The sequence below is a fragment of the Eubalaena glacialis genome, chromosome 9 (genome assembly GCF_028564815.1).
Source record: "Eubalaena glacialis isolate mEubGla1 chromosome 9, mEubGla1.1.hap2.+ XY, whole genome shotgun sequence".
Taxonomy (NCBI): domain Eukaryota; kingdom Metazoa; phylum Chordata; class Mammalia; order Artiodactyla; family Balaenidae; genus Eubalaena; species Eubalaena glacialis.
The window spans coordinates 111,930,066-111,951,958 of NC_083724.1; the positions used below are offsets into that span (position 1 = coordinate 111,930,066).

Here is a 21,893-nt window from a genome sequence, read left to right on the forward strand (position 1 = left end):
ACGTGGCAGTGACTGGAACAGAGCTGAGATGGCAAAGATCTTTCTGACAGTGGCTTATGCCAGATCGTGCCAAGTGCTGCTGACCTGCTCTGTCATTCAGATCCTTGATCCCTCATGTCTTTTTCTGAACTAAACAAGAAAGTTCTCAGTTTTATTTGCATAAAGGTCCAGAAATGTAATAAACCATAAGTGACCTAGAAGAGGTGTCATGTAGCATAATCCCCAATTAACACAATGGATATCATGCCCACTGGGTTGGGGGAAGCAGCAGATACACCAGTGATAGGGCTCTTTCCACCCTATAGCCTCACTTTCTAAGTAGGCAGCAGCTACAAGAGATGAAATCCTATCATTGGGTCTTTATTACACAGAGCCAGATGCAACACTCCAGGTGGTGTGTTTCTGGTAATCTGGGTTTATTTGCAAGAATGGATCAATTCCACATGATTCCTGTGAATTTTTCTTAATATTAGGAAAACTCGGAGATTCCCAGAAGGAAAGTTCAAAATATCAGTGCCCTGAAAAATGTGAGACAGCCCAAGATTACGACAACACCTAGTCCAAAGGCTCTGGAACGACACAGAGAACAACCTAAAAATCCCAGAGCAGTTTCATGTGTTCAGATGCTCAGAACCATGGGTTGCTCTTCTTCCCACACTCGGTAGAGTTTCCATCTGGCTCCAGTTCATGGATCCCAAACAGCTGGGGCAGATTGGAGGGAATTAGACTTCTTTTAAGGTGACTACCTTTGTCAGACAGTCCCTCCCTTACAGGAACACCTGAACATGTCTGTAGAGCATGCTAGAGATTAAAATATACTCACGATTCGAGTCCCTTCAACTCATTGATTTCTTGATCATTTTTTAAAATCCTGCAAAGGGAAAGAAATCATCCCTTCTTTCTAAGCAGAAGGGAAGCTCCAAGCCTAGACCGCAATGAGAAAAGTAAACTACGAAGGAGTTAACTTCCCTGTTCAGGGCATATTCTAGAAGAAATAATTACTATAGTTGTGATTTCTACTTCCCCAGGAGGCCAAGTTCCCTTCTGTATAGCATACCCCAAACCCCAGAGTACCACTTTGCCTCATTGACATTTTTCTCCTTCTTGCCCTTTTCAGGAAACTCTCCAAGGTACTGAACTTTTACGTGGCGAATGCAGATGACTCCAGCAAGACGGAATTGCGTTTTGCTGCCTTGAAAGCCTTAAAGTACTTGTTTAGGTTCATCATCCAATCTAGAGTGCTCTACTTGAGGTAATGGTGACCGTAATACAGTGTTGACGCTCTCCATCCTCTCTTCCCATATTTTCCCTTAACCCTTATGCTCACGTTCAGCTCTGTGGGCAGCTGGGTCACGGAGCTGCCAAATTTCAGAACTTCAGGGTGAAGATGAGGGTGGACTACACAACCGTTAAAGAAGGTTCATGTGACGTCCTTTTGGATCAGCAGAATTTCTAGGGCAGTAGTGACAGCAGGACTTAGGGATGCAGGTGACTACAATGTGCAACTTACTGGAAGTCTTTGTTGGTGATAATAACTAGGAAGTCAGGTTCCTGTGATGAGATTGTATTTAATACAGCAACGGGCTTCATGACGATGTTGGGTATATAAATCTAGGATCGTGAGCGGTTGTTGGGAGTAGACGGACAGTAGTGACAAGTGTTTGGAGGAGTTGCTTCCTGAGGTGTGTGTTTCTTTGCTGACACCGGGCTTAGGTACCTGGTAAAACTAAGCCCCAGAGATACGATAATTCCCAGTTTGGATTTCTAGAATAATCGTTCCATCAAAAACAATAGAAGTCAAGAATGAGGAAATAACTTTTCTGGGAATGCCCACAACTCCAGTGGCATCTCTACCCTTCAATAATAGCTGGATTTCCAAACTGTTAAAATATTTTTCTAAGGCAGGTTTGGAAATTAGATAGATAACATGCTCATATGTTAATACGAGTAAAGCTGTAGGTAAGAGGATTTCAAGCCTGTGATTTGAGCATGTGTATTTTTTTAACTTTGTGTTTTTAAAAAAATCATAAAATTAAAGGCAAACAACATGGAAAAAAAGCTTGTAACTTATAGTACAGTTCAAAGGTCAGTAGATTTACTAATTAAAGGCTCTTAAAAATCAACTAAAGAATGATAAATATCCTTACACACTACAAAATAAAAACATAATTTACAAAAGAAAACTTCAAATGGTCAGTTAAATTTAAAAAGAAATTTATACTATTAAAATGCGATACACACACACCATCTTTACCTGCACATTTGATAACGATGAAAAATCTTTATTCTTTGGTGAGATTGGACAAAAATTGGCCCTGTGTTTTATTGCTGATAGGAAGATAAATTCTTAAGGACATAAATTTGGCACTGTGAATAAAAATCAAACACACACACACAGAGCAAAGGAAGATATCACATTTGTCCAGTAATACCCCATCTAAAAATCTATCTAATGGAAAAAAAAATCCATCAGGTATAAATAAAGAGGAATGTTAAAGTATGTACATTCAGCCCTTTCAAATGTAGGGTATGTTAATGAGGCAGGATAACCCTGGTAGGTTCTTAAATAGTAAAACTAAGGTAGAAGACATAAGTGTAATATGATCTCATTTCAAAAATATTTCAGGATTGGAGACTGGTTAGATATGAGTAAACTATAGATAAGAGGGCTTTAAGTAGGTTTATTTTTTAGCCTTTCTGCATTTTTAAAGTTTCTACAATGAATTTGTACATTTTTATGGTGTTTAAACATGTTCAGTGACTTAAAAGTTGAGTTGGACGAATGTCAGCTCCTCCTTCCCCAGTAGAAGCAGGCAGTGTCCGCCCAACTCAGAGCATATACACAGCCTCTGTAGTCCCCGCTTCTCTCCAGGTGGTCTTTTATAGTTGGATCTTTGTGTCTTGTAATTATGTTGAATTTCCACATATTCAGTTCGGGTGTCCTACTGAGGGAACATTCCCTTACCTAAAAGTTTGTATAGCAAACCCTGATGTCCAGCAATAAAGATCCTCATTAAAAACAAAAAGAGGGACTTCCCTGGCAGTCCAGTGGTTAAGACTCTGCGCTTCCACTGCAGGGGGCGCGGGTTCGATCCCTGGTTGGGGAACTAAGATCCCGCGTGCCACGGGGCACGGCCAAAACAAACAAACAAAAAACCATAAAAAGAAAAAACCTTAATTGAGGAAATTTTAAAAATATTTTCCATTTATGATCCACTAGCTCTTTTACCCTTCATAATGTTGCGTTGCATCTGGGCCATCATTTTCACCGTCAGATTGCATGATAACAATGGAAAAGCCAAGTTAATTAACCCATGATATGAACTAAGAGAGTGGCTGTGTTGAACTTAGTCCCTAATGGCCTGTTTACGGTTATTTTTCCCCCTGATGTTTTCTCATTCTAAAGCAGAGCTTGATCTGGGCTAGAGGGTCTGGTAGTCTGCATTCTCTGATTGCTTGGATTTGATAGACACAATAGGACATTGAGAAGCTCAGTCATATTAGTCCCTTTTTTAAAGTCACAGAGATAGGGTGCCAGGTGTTGCTCTCGGCCCTCCAGCAACATTGGCTTCTCTTGATTCCTCCCACACACCCTTCGGTGCCCCCCCAGGGCGCTTGCCTTAGCTGTTCCTCCTCCCTGCACGTCTCTCTCCTGAGATCTTCAGAGCCCACCTCCTCATATTTCAGCCTCAACTCAGATGCCAGTTCCCGAGAGGCCTCTCCCACCAGCTCCGCTCAAACAACCTTCCCTGGTCACTGTCACATCAACACCTTCCCTCCTAGCCCTAGATCTGGGGATCTGCTACAAGATCTTGGGATCTAGCAGCAGATGAGACAAGGTTCCTGCTCTCATGGTGCTTGTGGGTTACATCGAGGCCAGGGAGGCATATAATAAAGAAAGAAACCCACAAGATCATCTCAGATGGATAAGAGCTAGGAGGGAAGACGTTGATGTGACAGTGACCAGGGAAGGCTCCCTGAGCTGAGCTGGTGGGAGAGGCCTCTCCAGGAGCTGGGGTTTGAGTTGAGACTGAAAGATGAGGAGGTGGCCTCTGAAGATCTCAGGGAAGAGACGTGCAGGGAGCTGGAACAGCTAAGGAATCAAGAGAAGCCATTGTTGCTGGACCGTGGAGACTGGGAATGGGAGGACGGAGCCTGGCAGGCAGGCGCGTGATGGGGCCTTCTAGGTCATAGTAAGGAGTTCGGATTTCATTCCAGGTGTCACGGGAAGCCACTGAAGGGTTTCAGTTAGAGAAGTAGTGGAATCTGGCTTACATTTTACATAATCATCTCATCTCTTGGGTGGAAAGTGGATTATCAGGGGTTAAGAGTGAAACCTGGGTGACCACTTAATAGGCTGTTATAGTTCAAATGTGAGATAGGGTGGCCCTGTCTCTGAGAAGATGCAGAGAGTGGACTGATTTAGCAGGAAGAGATAATAGGACTTGCTGTGAGATTTGGTGGGAGAATGAGAGAAAGGGAAGAATTGTAGATAACGTCTAGGTTTGGGGTGCTGTTTGCTAAGACGTGGACTATTTAAAGATGAACAGGAAAATCAAGTGAGTTCTGTTCTGGGTATGTTAATTTTGATATATTTTGTGGACTAAATTGCAAATAAAGTTCTTTTCTAAAGTTCTGCAAAATGGATGAATTGAGGATTAGCAGAAACCCTCTGACTGAATAATTTTCTGAGAAGTTCATATTCCATGAGTACCATATAAGATATAGGTGAATGGAGGAGACTAATGTAAATATGTATATGCATGTACGTATGTATTTGAGTGTGTGTATAAACTTCTAAGTTCAAACCATCCCTACTCTTGACAGTTGGTGGTAAGATTGCCACCCAGTGTAAATGCACTTGGACTACAGTTTGGGGACTTATGTGTTTCTAAGAAATGGGCCAAAGACCTTCTGATTTCTACTTATGAGAATGAACCAACTTTTCAGATGATAGCTTACTTTAATCAAACAAGCACAAATAAGCAAAGACCAAGGCAGCCTGTGTCCTGGGAGGACCCTGTCCTGGAGGCAGGTCGGCACCAGCGTGGCCAGTTCAGTGGATAGAAGGATGCTGACTGGGCTTGCAGACTGGGTTGGGCTCAGGATGTTTCTAGGTTGAGGAGCTTCTCTACCGCTTGTCTGAAACTTGAACGCAAATGATCAGGGCTTGTTGTGGTGAGACAGAATGATTCAAATGGCAGAGAGTGATTAGACACAAAGATTAGAAGAGGAGAGAGAGGGAGGAGGGGGAGGCGTGGAGGTGGCAAGACTGGGCTGTCAGGGAAGGTAGCTGGGCGGGGAGTCCCCTGCTTGCTGGACATTGTGCTAATGAGCTGAGGATGGTAGGTTTGCATGCAGGGCTTATCTGCTGCTCGAGGCAAAGCTGCTTCCGGCCGGTCCCCGCTCTGTGCTGGCAATGCCCGCACGCCACTAGGATGGAGGACAGCACCAAGACGGGCCTTCAGACAGCTTCAGGGGGCCAGTGGGAGAGCTCTGTTGTAGGACTTTATGTACAAATCACTACCTTCCTTTTGTCCAGGTGGGGATAACTTCCCAGCTACTGGGCCCCTTCCTGAACCACCTAAGGGCACGTGTGACTCCTCTGTGCACGGTGTAAAGAGGTGACCAGTGAGGCATGGGCCTCCAGCATTGTGTAGGCAACAGATCTGTTGGAAAACTTCTTTTAAAGATGGAAAATCTGACCGCCTTCTCTTTTTTTTTTTTTTTTCCCGCCTTCTGTTTTTTCTCTGAAGATTTTATGGCCAAAGTGAAGATGGAGATGAATTTAGTAATTCAATCCGCCAGTTATTTCTCTCTTTCAATATGCTGATGGACAGGCCTCTGGAGGAAGCTGTCAAGATCAAGGTCAGCTTGAGTAACTCTTTTTTTTTTTTTTTTTAACATCTTTATTGGAGTATAATTGCTTTACAATGGTGTGTTAGTTTCTGCTTTATAACAAAGTGAATCAGTTATACATATACATGTATTCCCATATCTCTTCCCTCTTGCATCTCCCTCCCTCCCACCCTCCCTACCCCACCCCTCTAGGTGGTCACAAAGCACCGAGCTGATCTCCCTGTGCTATGCGGTTGCTTCCCACTAGCTATCTATTTTACGTTTGGTAGTGTATATATGTCCATGCCACTCTCTCACTTTGTCACAGCTTACCCTTCCCCCTCCCCATGTCCTCAAGTCCATTCTCTAGTAGGTCTGTGTCTTTGTTCCCATCTTGCCACTAGGTTCTTCATGACTTTTTTTTTTTTCCCTTAGATTCCATATATATGTGTTAGCATACTGTATTTGTTTTTCTCTTTCTGACTTACTTCACTCTGTATGACAGACTCTAACTCCATCCACCTCACTACAAATAACACAGTTTTGTTTCTTTTTATGGCTGAGTAATATTCCATTGTATATATGTGCCACATCTTCTTTATCCATTCATCCGATGATGGACACTTAGGTTGATTCCATGTCCTTCCTATTGTAAATAGAGCTGCAATGAACATTTTGGTACATGACTCTTTTTGAATTATGGTTTTCTCAGGGTATATGCCCAGTAGTGGGATTGCTGGGTCATATGGTAGTTCTATTTTTAGTTTTTTAAGGAACCTCCATACTCTTCTCCATAGTGACTGTATCCATTTACATTCCCACCAACAGTGCAAGAGTGTTCCCTTTTCTCCACACCCTCTCCAGCATTTATTGTTTCTAGATTTTTTGATGATGTTTGCAGATGACATGATACTATACATAGAGAATCCTAAAGATGCTACCAGAAAACTACTAGAGCTAATCAATGAATTTGGTAAAGTAACAGGATACAAAATTAATGCACAGAAATCTCTGGCATTCCTATACACTAATGATGAAAAATCTGAAAGTGAAATTAAGAAAACACTCCCATTTACCATTGCAACAAAAAGAATAAAATATTGAGTAACTCTTAGTGCTGTCGGTGAGGATGTTCTGGGGCAACATAGAACTGGCCATGGTGGGAGATAAAAAAAATTAATCCTAGTTAGTTCGTGGAAAACTTGTTAATTTTAGAATGACTTATAGAAAGTAAAGGGAAATCCCTTTGTTTTAACTTTTATGTACATTTGTATTTTCAAATGTTGGTTTGCCAAAGACAAGCTAGCTATTTATTTATTTATTTATTTATTTATTTTTATTGAAGTAGATTTGACTTACAATACTGTGTTAGTTTCTGATGTACAGCAAAGTGATTCAAATATATGTGTGTGTATATATATATATTAAATTCTTTTCATTATAAGTTATTACAAGATATCGAATATAGTTCCCTGTGCTATACAGTAAATCCTTGTTGTTTATCTATTTTACATACTGTGGTGTATATCTGTTAATCTCACACTCCTAATTTATCCCTCCCTTCTCTTCCCCTTTGGTAACCATAAGGTTGTTTTCTATGTCTGTGAGTCTGTTTCTGTTTTATAAATACATTTATTTGTATTATTTTTTAGATTCCACATATAAGTGATATCATATGGTATTTGTCTTTCTCTTCCTGACTTGGCTTAGTATGATAATCTCTGGGTCTATCCACGTTGCTGCAAATGGCATTATTTCATTGTTTTTTTTTTACTGCTCTGGAGTGTTCTATTGTGTATATATACCACATCTTCTTTATCCATTCACCTGTCAATGGACATTTAGGTTGCTTCCATGTCCTGGCTATTGTAAATAGTGCTGCTCTGAACATTGGGGTGTCTGTATCTTTTAAATTAGAGTTTTCATCTTTTCTGGATATATGCCCAGGAGTAGGATTCCTGGATCATATGGTAACTCTATTTTTAGTTTTTTAAGGGACCTCCATACTGTTTTCCATAAAAATTGGCTCCACCAATTTACATTCCCACCAACAGTGTAAGAGGGTTCGCTTTTCTCCACGTCCTCTCCAGCATTTATTATTTGTAAACTCTTTGATCATGGCCATTCTGACCGGTGTGAGGTCATACCTCATTGTAGTTCTGATTTGCTTTTCTCTAATAATTAGCGATGTTGAGCATCTTTTCATGTGCCTGTTTTAAAGACCTAAATATAATCTATGACACCGTAAAACTCCTAGAAGAGAACATAGGCCAAACATTCTCTGACATAAATCGTAGCAATATTTTCTTAGCTCAATCTCCCAAGGCAAAAGAAATAAAAACAAAAATAAACAAATGGGACCTAATCAAACTTAAAAGCTTTTGCACAGCAAAGGAAACCATAAAGAAAACGAAAAGATAAACGACAGACTAGGAGAAAATATTTGCAAACAGTGCGACCAACCCGGGGTTAATTTCCAAAATATACAGACAGCGCATACAACTCAATATCAGAAAAACAAACACCCCAATCCAAAAATGGGCAGAAGACCTAAATGGACGTTTCACCAAAGATGACAAGCTACCCTTTTAGACGTCCCTTGAATGGCGTTTCTGGACCCTGTGAATTCAGCCAGTTGATCCTGATGATGATTCAAGCAACAGGCTTTATTCTTAGGGCTCCCCTTCTTCCCAGAAGCCCATCGTCCCCATCATCTTCATCATTATCAATTTTTTGAGGTAAAATATGTAATCCCTAAAGACTCAAGTTCGAGCTTTATTTTTTTCCTCTCTATGGCAACTTTGTGAGGGAGATGTCAAGATTTTAACTCCTTCCTTGGATAGAAAACTGAATTCTAAATGGAGAGTGGCTCTTGGGTGGTGAGGGCAGAAAGCTGCGCCTCTGGACTTTTCAGGAAAAAGATCTTGGGAGATCATGTAGAACAACATCAGCTTTCTTCTTCATCGCGAGAGTGTCTGTGTCCAGTTCCCTGTTCAAGATCCCAGCATCAGTCGTTTCTTCCTGGGATCAAGCAGGAAATCCTGTATTTGTCCTGCTTGGCAACTGAATATGCCTTCGGTGTTTTTCTTGCAGGGGGCAGCCTTGAAGTACCTTCCTAGCATCATTAATGATGTCAAACTTGTGTTCGATCCAGTTGAGCTCAGGTAAGTAGCCAAAAACTTTTGTTTCTTAACAGAGAAGCAGCTCCCCTGCTTGGCTTGAGGTTAGGCAGCTACACATGCTGTGATTCTTCTAACACGTATTGACCGAACACCTTTTTTGTGCTCAGTTCTGTGGAAGCCATAAAAGAAGACACAAAGCCAGCCCCTCAGAGAGGTTTGCACTTTCTCCAGGGAAACAAGACACACAGACATAAAATTAACTACAGAAAAAAGTACATAATAATACGCTTCCAGCCCTATACCTAAGTACCCCCGAAATGCCGAGTCAGATGGTGATTGACACTGGGTTGGAGGTAGCCCAAAAAGACTTTTGCAGAAATTGAGGGTGAAGGCAGGTCTGCAAAGCAGTGATGGACCTGACTAATTTGCCAGTTTAGGCGGACTTAGCTCCCAGGCTGAGCCCTGGAGTGAGCACGGAATACAGCCTCTCCTTGGCTTCCTAGAGACAGACTCTTAGGTCATTGGAGAGAAAATTCCAGGTAAACCTGTCCACGCCCAAATAACTTCCCAGTAGAGGGGAAGAGCGTAATGCTCCCTTCAACTCGGCAGAATGAAAACAGTGACTACTGGGGTTTCTCTTCCAGCGTGCTCTTCTGCAAGTTCATTCAGAGCATCCCTGACAACCAGTTAGTTCGCCAGAAACTGAACTGCATGACCAAGATAGTAGAGAGCAATCTTTTCCGGCAGTCGGGTGAGTCTCCACCAAAACTGCTGCTTACAGAAATCCCAGCCTTGTGTCTTCTTCAGCCAACACTGCCTTTTTTTTTTAAATGTCAATAATGTCCTTGCCAATCGTTTGCTGGTACTTGAGGACCTCCTGGGAAACCGGTTTTAAGGAGAAGGTGAAATCAGTTCAGCATTCCCATAGTTCCTGAAAGAACAAAATCATGTGTTCTTTAATCTTTAATTCGAAGACGTGTTTCATTAATTAGCAAACTTTGTCCTCAAAATACGAACCCCATAAAGTAACAGGCAAGCAGTAAAGACGGTCCTTTTAAACAAATGCATCTCCTTTGACTTAGAATATAACGTCAGTAACCAGGGGCTGGGGCAGGCAGTGATGCCATGGGGCAGTGATGTCATGGGGCAGTGATGCCATGATGCTGTAGGGCAGTGATGGACTGCATGCCACTTATACTGGCTCGGCAGAACTGGTTATGCACATCTCTTCTCGACTCCATGCCCAGTCATGTCATCTTAGTGGCTGAAGAGTGACCATGGCAGAAGGACTTACGCCATGGAATTTGGCAATCACTATAAATCAGAGAGGTTTTGGGGGGAGCTGTAGGGGAGCCAGACTACCATCATACTGCTAGGAGTGGAGAGGAGAACACTCTTCCACTGATAAAAGACTCTTCATTTTGTAGCTAGAGTCAAGCACGTAGCCACCAGGTGGAAATCACTGTGTTCCTGTCCCAAAGTTGACATGGGAAAGAGGTCCAGTACCTGGTTCTTTCCCAGTAAACCCAAGACTCGCTAGGGTGGGGCAGCTGTGGGAGCTTCTTTTGAAGCCACCACCACCAGGTCAGGGAGTCCCAGAGGGTGACTCATGCAGTGTGTATTGGCTGGAGGGTCTGAGAACTAGCAGGACACCGCAGAAATAGGAAAAGTTGAGTGGGTTGTTGGTGGGAGAACCCTTCTAGCCTTGCCCCTGGCTAGTTATGTAACTTTGGACAAATGAGGGACCTTCTCTAAGTCTCAGCTTCTGTTTCTATGGAAGGATGGACTTGAGCTAGATCATATCAGCACGTCTTTTGGCTCTGACCCTTTCTGAGCCTCAGAATTTGTGCTTAGACATTTCAGCTGTTCCAAGGACCCGGTCAGGGGGAGTGCAGAAAGCTAGTGAGTGCTCTTAAGTGGGAAACTTAATACTAGTCAAGCTCTTACTGTGCTGTGATTCCCTCTGCCTCTAAGGATGCATAAACCATAAATGAGACAATAAAGATGCATTGTTTGAGCAGAAGAGCAAGGGTGCCCTGGAAGATTCCAGCAGAGGAAGTATTATCACCATTCACAGTCGTTTCTGTTAGTGCCCAGAATGTCTGGATTCATCGGAATGATATTTTATCATTGTGAAGATCTCAGAAGGAAGACACAGTAGGAAGATAATGCCTTACTTTATGAAGTCCACGTGCCTGCGAAAGCAGGAACAGAATGTCTGTGAAACACTGAGATGTGCTGGTGAAGCTCAGTATTTATAGGAATTTTCGAGTACATTTTCTCCATTAGGTGGAACATTTCAAAAAAATTAAAAGCATATAACTTGCTTAGTTTATCAGTTTCATATGACTTAGCTTGCAAGTATCAAAGTTGGCTTTTTTTTTTTTTTTTTTGGCTGCACTGTGCAGCTTGCGGGATCTTAGTTCCCTGACCAGGGATCGAACCCGTGCCCACTGCAGTGGAAGTGCGGAGTCCTAACCACTGGACCGCCAGGGAATTCCCAAGTTGGCCTTTTTTTTAAAAAAAAAAAAGCTAAAGAAATTGTTAAATACTTTAAACATTTGGCTACATGGACCCACAATAGATGGGATTTTCTTTGTTTTTAAGGTCAAGGTACAGGGCTGAAGTTCCGTGCCTAAAACCACGTGCGCCTCGGTGGCCTGGAGGAGCCCCTGCAGGGCTGAGTCCAGAGCTGGGAGCTGGGGGGACAGGCAGAGAGGGAGTTGCAGGAAGGAGCCAGGCAGTTCGGAGGGGTGCTCCTTCCTGCAGCTGGTGAGTGGTCTGCATTTCCCCCCTCAGAGTGCAGAGACGTGCTGTTGCCTCTGCTGATAGACCAGCTCAGCGGCCAGTTAGATGACAACTCCAGCAAGCCTGACCATGAGGCCAGCTCGCAGCTTCTGAGCTACCTCCTGGAAGTTCTGGACAGGAAGGATGTGGTGAGTCAAAGAGTCGCTGATGCAGAGCATAGCGTACACTGGTCCATGGCCCGGGACAGGAGCAACTGCACAGCTCTCCTAGTCCCAGGCAGTTGAGATCCTGGGCGCTGGGGCAGGCTGCACCCATTTTAGAGATGTTTAGAGAGGCTTCTCCTGGCTAGAATCTGTCATGCAAATCTAGGTCCAGGGAGATCCACCTACTGCTGGGGCTGCTACTGGCTGATTTTCCTGATTGGCCCAGTTCGCCCATCACTGAGATCCTGCTGAGGACTTTTCAGATCCAGAGCCCTGTTTAGACTTGTTAGGTAGAAACCCCTACCCCCTTATACCTCTGGTACCTGACAGCACTATTGTAGATATACCAGAGCTTCTGAGAAGTTCTCATTTTATGTTCTCTCTGAAACTGATCCTTCCTTCTGGAGCCTAGTAGAAATGATGTGGTTTTTTTTTTTTAATCTCACCTCATCTCCTCCCCCTCAAAAAACCTGGGGCCACACTGCCTGGATTTTCCATGTTCTAGAGATAGACCTGTCATAGCCTCCACTCAAGAGGCTGGAGAACTCTGCAGAATGTTTTCAGTCGAAGACAAACTGTAGTCGCTACCCCCCATGATGGCTACACGGCACCCATGTTCCTACAGAGAGGCAGGTGTTATGAATCACTTTCATTTAAAGAAATAGGAAGCAAGCAGAGAAATAATAAAAAGCAAGCCAGGAAAGAAGGGAGGGTGGGAGAGAGGGGACGCTACCAATACTTGGTGTTTTAATAAAATTACATAAATAGCAGTGATCTAGTTGTTTGAAGCATTAAGCAGGAGATTCGAATATCTGTCAAGAAGCAATTATGGGTAAAGACTTTGAAAAGGCCACTTGAATATTGATAAGTTGGAGCTGAAGGAGTATAGCATCAAACCACAAGAAAAGAAAGAAGGAAAAAGAAAGACTGAACATTCATGAGGCCCTGTTGGGTGCACCAGCCCAGCTAATTCCTGTACGGGATCTTTTCTTTTTTTTCTCGCAGCTATGAAAATTGAAGCTCCACAAAGTTAAATAATTGCTCATAGTCACACATGACAGAGTCAGAATAGTAAATCCCCGTCTTAGTCTGCTCGAGCTGCCGAAACAAAATACTGCAGCCTGGGTGGATTAAACAACAGAAATTTATTTCTCATAGTTCTTGGGGCTTGGAAGTTCAAGGTCACGGTGCCTGCATGGTTGGGTCCTGGTGAGGCCCTCTTCCTGTCCTGCAGATGACCACCTTCTCGTTGTGTCCTCACACAGCCTTTGCTTGGTAGGGCAAGCTCTCAGGTGTCTCTTCTTATAAGGATACTAACCTATCAGTCCCAGGCCCTGCCTTCATGACCTGATTATCTATCTCCAAAAGCCCCATCTCCAAATACCATCACATTAGGGGTTAGAGCTTCAACACAGGAATTTTGAATGCAAATGATCAGTCCATAACAATCTCCTTGACTTGAATTTCTTGTTTTTTTACATCCTAGAGAGGAGGTAGCAAGAACTTCATGTTTTTCCCTTTTTCTTCCCACTCATGCGCCAAATTGTCCTGGGTAACCTGATCTACTCAGCATCAGGACCAAGTACCTCGTGCTACTGGGAGTCCCCATAAACTGTTGAGTTGCTGGCTACAGGGAGCTCTCAGCGAGCCCAGATGACCTGGGTCATTAGAGAAGCTTTCTTCCCCTGCATCTCCACGTTCATCTTTTAAATGTTAGAACCAGTTATGTTCAGCAGATTCCTTAATAACATTATGTATCGTTCTGTGACAATGTTTCCTCCTTTTGGACAAGAGATTGCTTTGTACTGAAGAACCAGAATGATAGTTAAAGAGAACTCTCAGCAGTCCAAGGTTTCTTTAAGAAAAGTGAAGCTGAGTCAGGAGAAGTGGTGTCCATCCCTTTGTTTCCCCCCTCAGGGCCCCACGGCGCTGCACGTACAGCTGATAATGGAACGGCTGCTGAGAAGGATCAACCGGACCGTGATTGGGATGAGCCGACAGTCTCCCCACATCGTGAGTGTCGCCCAGGGGACCACACAGCCACCGCGGCCTCTTAGTGTCCCACCCCACCTGCCCAGTGGGGGGCTCCGGGGAGCAGTGCCTTGAGACCAAATTCACATAGGCCCCTCCCATCCCAGTTTCCAGTCTGCGCTGCGGGCTGGGTGGCATAGCTCCCTCGGGAAATGAATGGGGTCTAGAACTTTACAGCTCCCCTGGATGAGTGACTCTTCATTATAACTGTGAGTAAATCTGATGCTGATTTTCTCTTGAGGGAAAATGATCCACCGGGGAGGTAGGGGAGGCGAATGGGGGATAATTTTAAAGGATCTCGCCAATACACATCATGCGGATCCATTCGTAAGGAGTCTTGCTCATATGGAAGGTGAAAGAAAAGCCTCTTATAATATATTAAAGCAGAGACCCACTGAGATATGCAGGCACCCTAGGTGGACTGAGAACTTGGGACCCATTCGACCTAATGCTCTTTAAATATTTGCTTAGTATTTTATTTCAGGAAAATATGAGCTTTTGTGAGCAGAAAATTAGGGGTTTAGCTGACTGCATTTAGCATTTCCTCTATTGTCTCAAGCAGTTTAGTTGTCATTCTCAATGTACACATGCTTTGTGTGGATCCGCCTTCGTTAGAATGGTAACAGTAATAGTATCAGTATGTCCAGCCAGCATGATGATAATGGTAGTAGTCACTGTTAGCTTATTTTTGTGTGTGTGCTAGAAACTATCTTAAGCACTTTATATTTCATTGAAAGGTCACACCAAGCTCCATTTTGCAAATGAGGAAACGTGCAAAAACCTGAGCAAGGTTACACAACCACCAGGTGATTGAGGTGGGCTTTGGCCCTGGGCAACCAGCCTGGAGGCAGTGCCTTGCATGCTGTCAGCCATGCCCACCCCCAGCAGCTCACCAAGTTATGTTCCCAACTATGCGCTATAGTCACCATGAGAGGAATTCTGATAAGTTCAGTTTTCCCCTTCGCATCATATTCCCCGTGATATTTAGTGTGCTTATAAATCGGTGCCCTGTGATACCGTCCAGCCCTTGTGGTTCAAGGAAAAACCATTTAAAGAACTTGGGATTAGCATGCTGTTAGAAATGCCAGTGTTGCCCTGGCCTCTTATTCTACGCCTGTTATGTCTATTAAATGTCAGATAAAAAGTGTGATTGAGACCAGAGGTAACTGTTGAAAGGTCGAGTTGTATCATCATTAAAATGAAGCATCTTTTACTAAAGGTGCATCTTTTGCGATGCTAAAATCTCTGATTAGATTTTAATCAGAGGACATAGAAAAAGAACTATCCCAAATTGCTATGGTAAATAAAAACCATTTATTCAACAAATATGTATTAAGAAACTACTGTAAGCCAGGCACTGTTCTAGATGCTGGGGATATATCAGGAAACAAAACAGACAAAAATCACTACGTTAGAGAAGCTTACATTCTAGCAAGAACAATAACAAAAAAATAAATGGCAGAGTATTAGAAGGCTATAAGTGCTATGGAGAAAAAAAATGAGTGGGATAAGGGGAGTTAGGGTAGAAGAGTTACAGTTTATGTAAGCTGATTAAGAATGGCTTTCCTGGGTCTTCCCTGGCAGTCCAGTGGTTAGGACTCCACACTTTCACTGCCAGGGACCCAGGTTCGATCCCTGATCAGGGAACTAGAATCCCACAAGCCGTGTGGTGCAGCCAGAATAAAAAACAGGCTTTCCTGAAAGGGTAAAATTTGGACAAACACTTGGCAAAGGCCTGGAGAAACAAATAGTGTTAGGTGCTGATGGTAATGCAAACTATATGCTGGTTTGGCAATATATATCAAAGCCTTAGTACAATAAATTTACATCACTTTATAATTGGAAAAATAAACATTTTTAAACAAAAGAGACCTAAGACAGACATTCATTCAGAGAGAGGTGTACATGGATAGTATTTCACTGTTTTTGTGTTTAGGAAGTTATTCTCTCCATCCCAGGAACAGATGTATTTTCATCTCCTCTGTGCCAAGTTCACTTAAATTTGTGTTGTTTTCATAACTATATGAATACAAGAGGATACTACCTTAGATACTTGCCCTCTGGCTAGAAAATTAAGTCTGTGGCTCAAATATGGTTGGACTAGGGGAAAGCAAGTTGAATATGTAATTCCTGGCCTCAAAAATGGAAATGATGGTAATCATCTAATTATCCGATCCCTTTCTTCAAACCAGGTCCACAATTGCACAGCATAACATGCTAGGAATCACTGGCCAAAGGATTGTAGAGCTGGTGGAATGACATTGAAGTGGTCCAGCAGGGAGCTCTCCTAGCCTCTCTTCTGCTCTTCCACTCAGTTTTACGACCTCTCTTTTTCCTCTTTGCTTTCCTCCAAGCTCAAATTTATTTAGATGATCTAAATACTTTGGACGTTTCTCCCTGGACGTCTCTATTACATCTCTGTCTCCACAAGCAACTCAGGGGTCTACAAGTTGTTACAGCTTAACTAGTCATCTAGCTGAGACCTTACAGTCAGTATCCCCTGATCTACAGGATTTCAGAGGTCATGGCTATTCATAGGATGAGTGAAGCCCTCCACACGGCTTCGCTCAAACCTGGAAGGAGCTTATTTTTAGCAGAAACTGCAAAGCACGTGCCTTTGGACCTTTAGAATGCAGTATGTTTCCAGCGTGCTGGGGTCCCTGCATAGTTAATTGGGTGGGGAAAACCAAAGTACATGCACCCAAATCTTGCTTTGTCAGTTGGTGGTCTAAGGAGCTGGGATTTGTGTTTTCGGTCTCCTTTCAGGGGAGTTTCATTGCTTGCATGATTGCCATCCTGCGGCAGATGGACGAGAGCCACTACAGCCACTACATCAGCACTTTCAAGACGAGACAAGACATTATTGTAAGTTGTCTTCATTGGATCCTGGTAACTTTAAGACTTCTCATATTTTGGCAGAACTGAGCCTCATGAGTCTAGGGTTCTCTTCCCACACACCTCCGAACGCTGTGTCGCTTTCCACAGTGATTACAGGAGGGAGAGTTTTTCTCTGCCACAGGATTTGAAGAAGAGTACAGTACATGTACCAGGAGGTCCTCACGCAGCCACCTAAGTCTCTTGGATTTAGAGAGAGCCCATATTTAGAAACATTTGGGTGACCTCTTTTGCTCTCAGAAGAGGACAGTGTCTCATTTTCAGGGACAGTGGTCACCCATGCCCTGGCAAGAACTTTAGGAGGCAGAGATGTTCATGGTCTTTTAAGATGTGGTTGATGTCATCCTTTTGAGTATTCCCTGGAGAGGAAAACAAAAAGAGGTAATACCTGCCCCAGGTAACAGTTGTAAGTTATCGTCAGTTGAAAATATTCCATTCTCGGACTTCCCTGGTGGCACAGTGGTTAGGAATCCGCCTGCCAACGCAGGGGACACGGGTTCAAGCCCTGGTCTGGGAAGATCCCACATGCCGCGGAGCAACTAAGCCCTCGCACCACAACTACTGAGCCTGCGCTCTAGAGCCCGCGAGCCACAACTACTGAGCCCATGTGCCACAACTACTGAAGCCCGCGTGCCTAGAGCCCATGCTCCACAACAAAGAAGAGCCACCGCAAGAGAAGCCCGGGCACCACAACGAAGAGTAGCCCCTGCTCGCCACAACTAGAGAAAACCCGCGTACAGCAACGAAGACCCAACACAACAAAAAAAATAAAATTAATTAATTTAAAAAAAAAAAGCATTGATAATAAAAATTGAGCTTAAAAAAAAAAAATTCCATTCTCTTCTGTTTTAAACAAGAAAATTGTTCTCATAGTTACTATTAAGCATACAGCCGAAGGTGGCCCAAGAGGCTAGGTTAGGTCTCTGGCTGCTTCCCCAGGATCCTTCCCTTCAGGGAATTGTTAGTGGCTGTTAAACATCCCTGAAGGTGAGAATTCCCTGGCCGTCCAGTGGTTAGGACTTGGTGCTTTCACTGCCGTAGTCTGGGTTTAATCCCTTATTGGGGACCTAAGATACAACAAGCTGCTTGGCCAAAAAAAAAAAAAATCCCTGAAGGTATTGTCTTATCTTGTGAAGTAGTGGGCTGGACGGGGAGCTGGATTAACAGGCGAGGTCTCATTGCACTCGTCTTTGCTCTGGGTAACTTCGCATCATTCGTGCGTATTCCAATTTTCTTTATGCTCTAGATTTTCCACTTTCTGCCTTCATTATACTGATAGCATGTGACCAGTACACCCAAGGATATCCAGCTCTTTCTCTGCCAGTCACTCTCCTTTCTGTGAGGTCTACATGATGGAAAAACACACCAGGAATTGTACTGTTTATTATTATTAGTTGTAATTGATCCAACGATGAACCCTCAGAGCACTGTCTTGGACCACAATAAAGGACTTAATGGGGCTTAGTCTGGAGTCCTGTGTGGACCTCCACGTAGGCCATGCTCTGGCTGGCAGCGTGGTACAGGAATCTGTAGCGATCCGTAGCTATGCTTGCAGAGATCTGGGCGAGAGAATTAGGAAGAAGGGAGAGGTGGGGAGAGATGGAAGCCGAGGGTAGCAGTGTTTCTCTTCCGTAGTGGGTTTAAGAACACAGGCTTTAGAACACCCGGATCTGGGTTTGAATTCTGGCTATTCTGCTTCCCTCTATGAAATTTTGGGCAAACTGTCTAACCTCACTAAACCTCAATTTCCTCCTCTGTAGGATGGTACCTACCTGGGGGCAGGAGGTAGTTAATGTGAGTATTGATGAGTGGACATGTGGAAAATGCCTCACTTTGTGCCTGGCATGTGTTACTAGCTGTAAGAACCAACTACTTATAATAATGATAATGATATTACATTATAATTACATATATAATATTATATTATTATTATGTAAGATAAAATTAATATAAAAATAGTTTAGTGACTTTTTTTCAGATTTCCTTCTGAAAGCAGGAAGAATAAAGAAAGTTATACTAAATTCAAACTCTTGACAATTTGGCTCCGTTAAGTAAGTAAGCAAAAAGAAGAAAAAAAAACCAACCGAACCGGATTTAACTCCTATTTTCCAGGACAGTGGTGGGCTCTTCCCCTGCATTTAAAAGAGGATTATTGTCCCCAAGGGAACAGTAGTCATCAGTGGCAGAACTGCAGGGTACAGCTAAGCCCTTTGACCTCCAGTGGACTGTCCTTTCTCTCGCTCCTGCTTCCGAAGAAATCACTTGCAAAACTTCGGGAAGTGGTAGATAAAGTGAGGCCTGGGGTTATCTGTGAACTGCCTTTATTATGTCATCACTGTTTACAGTTCACTGAGAGCACTAGAGTTGAATATAGAGTTGGCGTCAGAAGCAGATAACCGGCATCTACATCCTTGTTTCACAAACCATCAACTCCTGTTGACTTGAGGAAAAAAGTTAATAGGATAGTTAATAAGTAACGGATGCACTTAAAATGGATGGTGAAAAACTGAAAAACTTGTGAACTATGTGTATGATTTCAGAATGGAGGGTAGAAAAGTCTGACTCTGCATTGAACCAGAAGGAAGTAGCACAGACTTGAGGGCTGGAATTGCTCCCATTCCTATGCTGTTTGGCATCCGAAGTGTACTGGTTAACCAACAGGACGGGGGTCTCAGAGGAATATTGTTAGAAATAGAACCCAGGCCCCCTGCCTCCCAAGCCCCGTGTTCTTTCTGTATATGATGTCATTCATGAGCTAGAACTGCACGGTGTAGTGCCAGAGAAATTGGACTGGATTTTCATTTCAGGAATCTGAGTGGAAAATGTCTAAATTTAACTAACTAATAAATTAAAAAGCTTTCCAAACTTCTTAGCTTTGATTTTTAGCCCAATTGTTCTGAGTTACTTTTTCCTCTTAGCCCTCTTTCGAGTAGAATAGCTGTTTTTTCAATACTGGGCTTTTGTTATTAGTTTTTACAGACATGATGATCCACTGCTATAATCTCTTTTTAAGGACCATTTAGGACCCTCCCCCCAGGCTGCGCATGGTAACGTTCCTGAAAGAGGAAGAATCATGACTCTGCTTCTTATTTATAGCATTTTTGTTCTGTTCTAATAATAATAAGGGAGAATTGGACTCAAAGTTATTAGAAGTATCAGTTTTCTCAGACTCAGATACAGAGAACAAACTGGTGGTTGCTAGAGGGAAGGAGGGTAGAGAGATGGATGGAAGAGGTGAAGGGGATTAAGAGATCCTAACTTCCAGCTGTAAAGTAAATAAGTCCCAGGATGTAATGTACACATAGGGAGTCCAGTCAGCAATGTTGTAACAACTTTGTATGGTGACAGATGGTAACTGGGCTTATTGTGGTCATCATTTCCTAATGTATAAAACCATCGAATCACTATGTTGTACACCTGAAACTAATATAATATTATGTTAATATTAATTAACTAATATAATATGTTAATTGTAACTCAATTTTTAAAAGACACCAAAAAGTTAAAAAAAAAAAAAAGGTATCAGTTTTCTCACAATTGTTGGTGAATTCATTTGAAGTACAGTAGATCTATTCAGACAACATTGGCAGCCGAGGACTGAGGATATTATGGCTCTGAACTTGGGATCCAGAATCCCAAGGTCTCTTCCCAGCTCTCCAGCTTCTTGGTTTCTATGGCCTTAAGCCAGTCGTTTAATTTTTCAACAGTCTCAGTTTTATCACTTATAAAATACAATTTTTAAATCCTTCTCTTCCTTATCAGATTATATGATGTAAACATCAAATCATAGGATACCTGTAAGAATGCTCTGTTGCATACACATTGCTATGTTTAAAATAGATGACCAACAAGAAACTACTGTATAGCACAGGGAACTCTGCTCAGTATTCCATAATAGCCTAAATGGGAAAAGAATTTGAAAGAGAATAGATGCATGTATATGTATAACTGATTCACTTTGCTGTACACCTGAAACTAACACAACATTGCTAATCAACTATACTCCAATATAAAAGAAAATTTTTTAAAAAATACTTTGTTATCCCTATAAACCTTACTCAAAAGATAGACTGTTATGGGACCTGGGCCATCGTGTTCCTTCCTTTACGTCAGTGTGCTGGAGGAAAGGCTTATGAAGTATAACCCAGTTTTCCCCCAACAATTCCTCCTTTGTTTTCTGCAGGACTTCCTCATGGAAACTTTTATCATGTTTAAGGATCTAATTGGAAAGAACGTCTACGCCAAAGACTGGATGGTCATGAATATGACACAGAACAGGTGAGACCGACCGTCGCAGGGCCGGAGGCATTTGAAAACTTGGGTCTGGAAACTAGGTTTTGACCCTTGTGAAGCATGTTAAATCTCTTTGCTTCAAGCCACCATCTGTAAAGTAAGGGCCCTCCCGCTTTCGTGGTCCTGGTTTACGTGCTCCTGTTCTTGATTCCATGCAGGCTACTGTGGTCACTCCGACTTGGGCTCTCTCCTCTCTTCTTTCTGCTATAACCTCCTCATTGCTCTCATGCTGACTGTCAGCATCAGCTCTGCAAGGTGTCTTTCAGTGTCTCCATATGGCCTTCATCATCCTGACATTCAAGGCCTCTGCATCCCGGCCCACGCTGCTTTTCTAGCCTTGTCTTCCACTGTTTCCCTCTATATACAACTTGCCCTCCAATCAAACTGGCCTCTTCCCTCCTAACCCTGACCCTAACCCTGACCCTGACCCTGACCCTGACCCTGACCCTGAACATGTTCTGTGCCTCCGCTCACGCTGCTGCTTCCACCTGCAGTGTCTGCCCCATTGTCTCTGGCCATCAACATGCCTCCCATTCCTTAAGGTCCTTCTCAAATGCCATCTCCAAAGGAAGCCGTTCTGATCTGGATGTCATCTTCTCTTCTTTTGATTTCCCCGTACCTCTTTGATATCCCCTCCTAGAATTTTCCATATTCTTTGTTGGGTCATGGTTCGATTTACAGGTTGCAAATGATCTCCACCAAGTTGTAGATTTCTTAAGACCAGGAACCATTCTTTCAAGGCAAAACCTAAGCCAGTGCTTTG

General features: G+C 43.0%; 1 protein-coding gene across 1 annotated transcript in view; it reads left to right on the forward strand.

The window, feature by feature from the left end:
- Window positions 1–21,893, forward strand: part of DOCK5 (dedicator of cytokinesis 5) — a 222,862-nt gene that overhangs the window by 148,052 nt on the left and 52,917 nt on the right. The window contains exons 22-29 of the mRNA XM_061200716.1: window positions 1,118–1,252; window positions 5,757–5,868; window positions 8,932–9,002; window positions 9,605–9,711; window positions 11,760–11,896; window positions 13,829–13,924; window positions 16,709–16,807; window positions 21,021–21,115. Of these exons, the coding sequence (XP_061056699.1) occupies window positions 1,118–1,252; window positions 5,757–5,868; window positions 8,932–9,002; window positions 9,605–9,711; window positions 11,760–11,896; window positions 13,829–13,924; window positions 16,709–16,807; window positions 21,021–21,115 (852 nt within the window). The remainder of the gene's footprint in view (window positions 1–1,117; window positions 1,253–5,756; window positions 5,869–8,931; window positions 9,003–9,604; window positions 9,712–11,759; window positions 11,897–13,828; window positions 13,925–16,708; window positions 16,808–21,020; window positions 21,116–21,893) is intronic.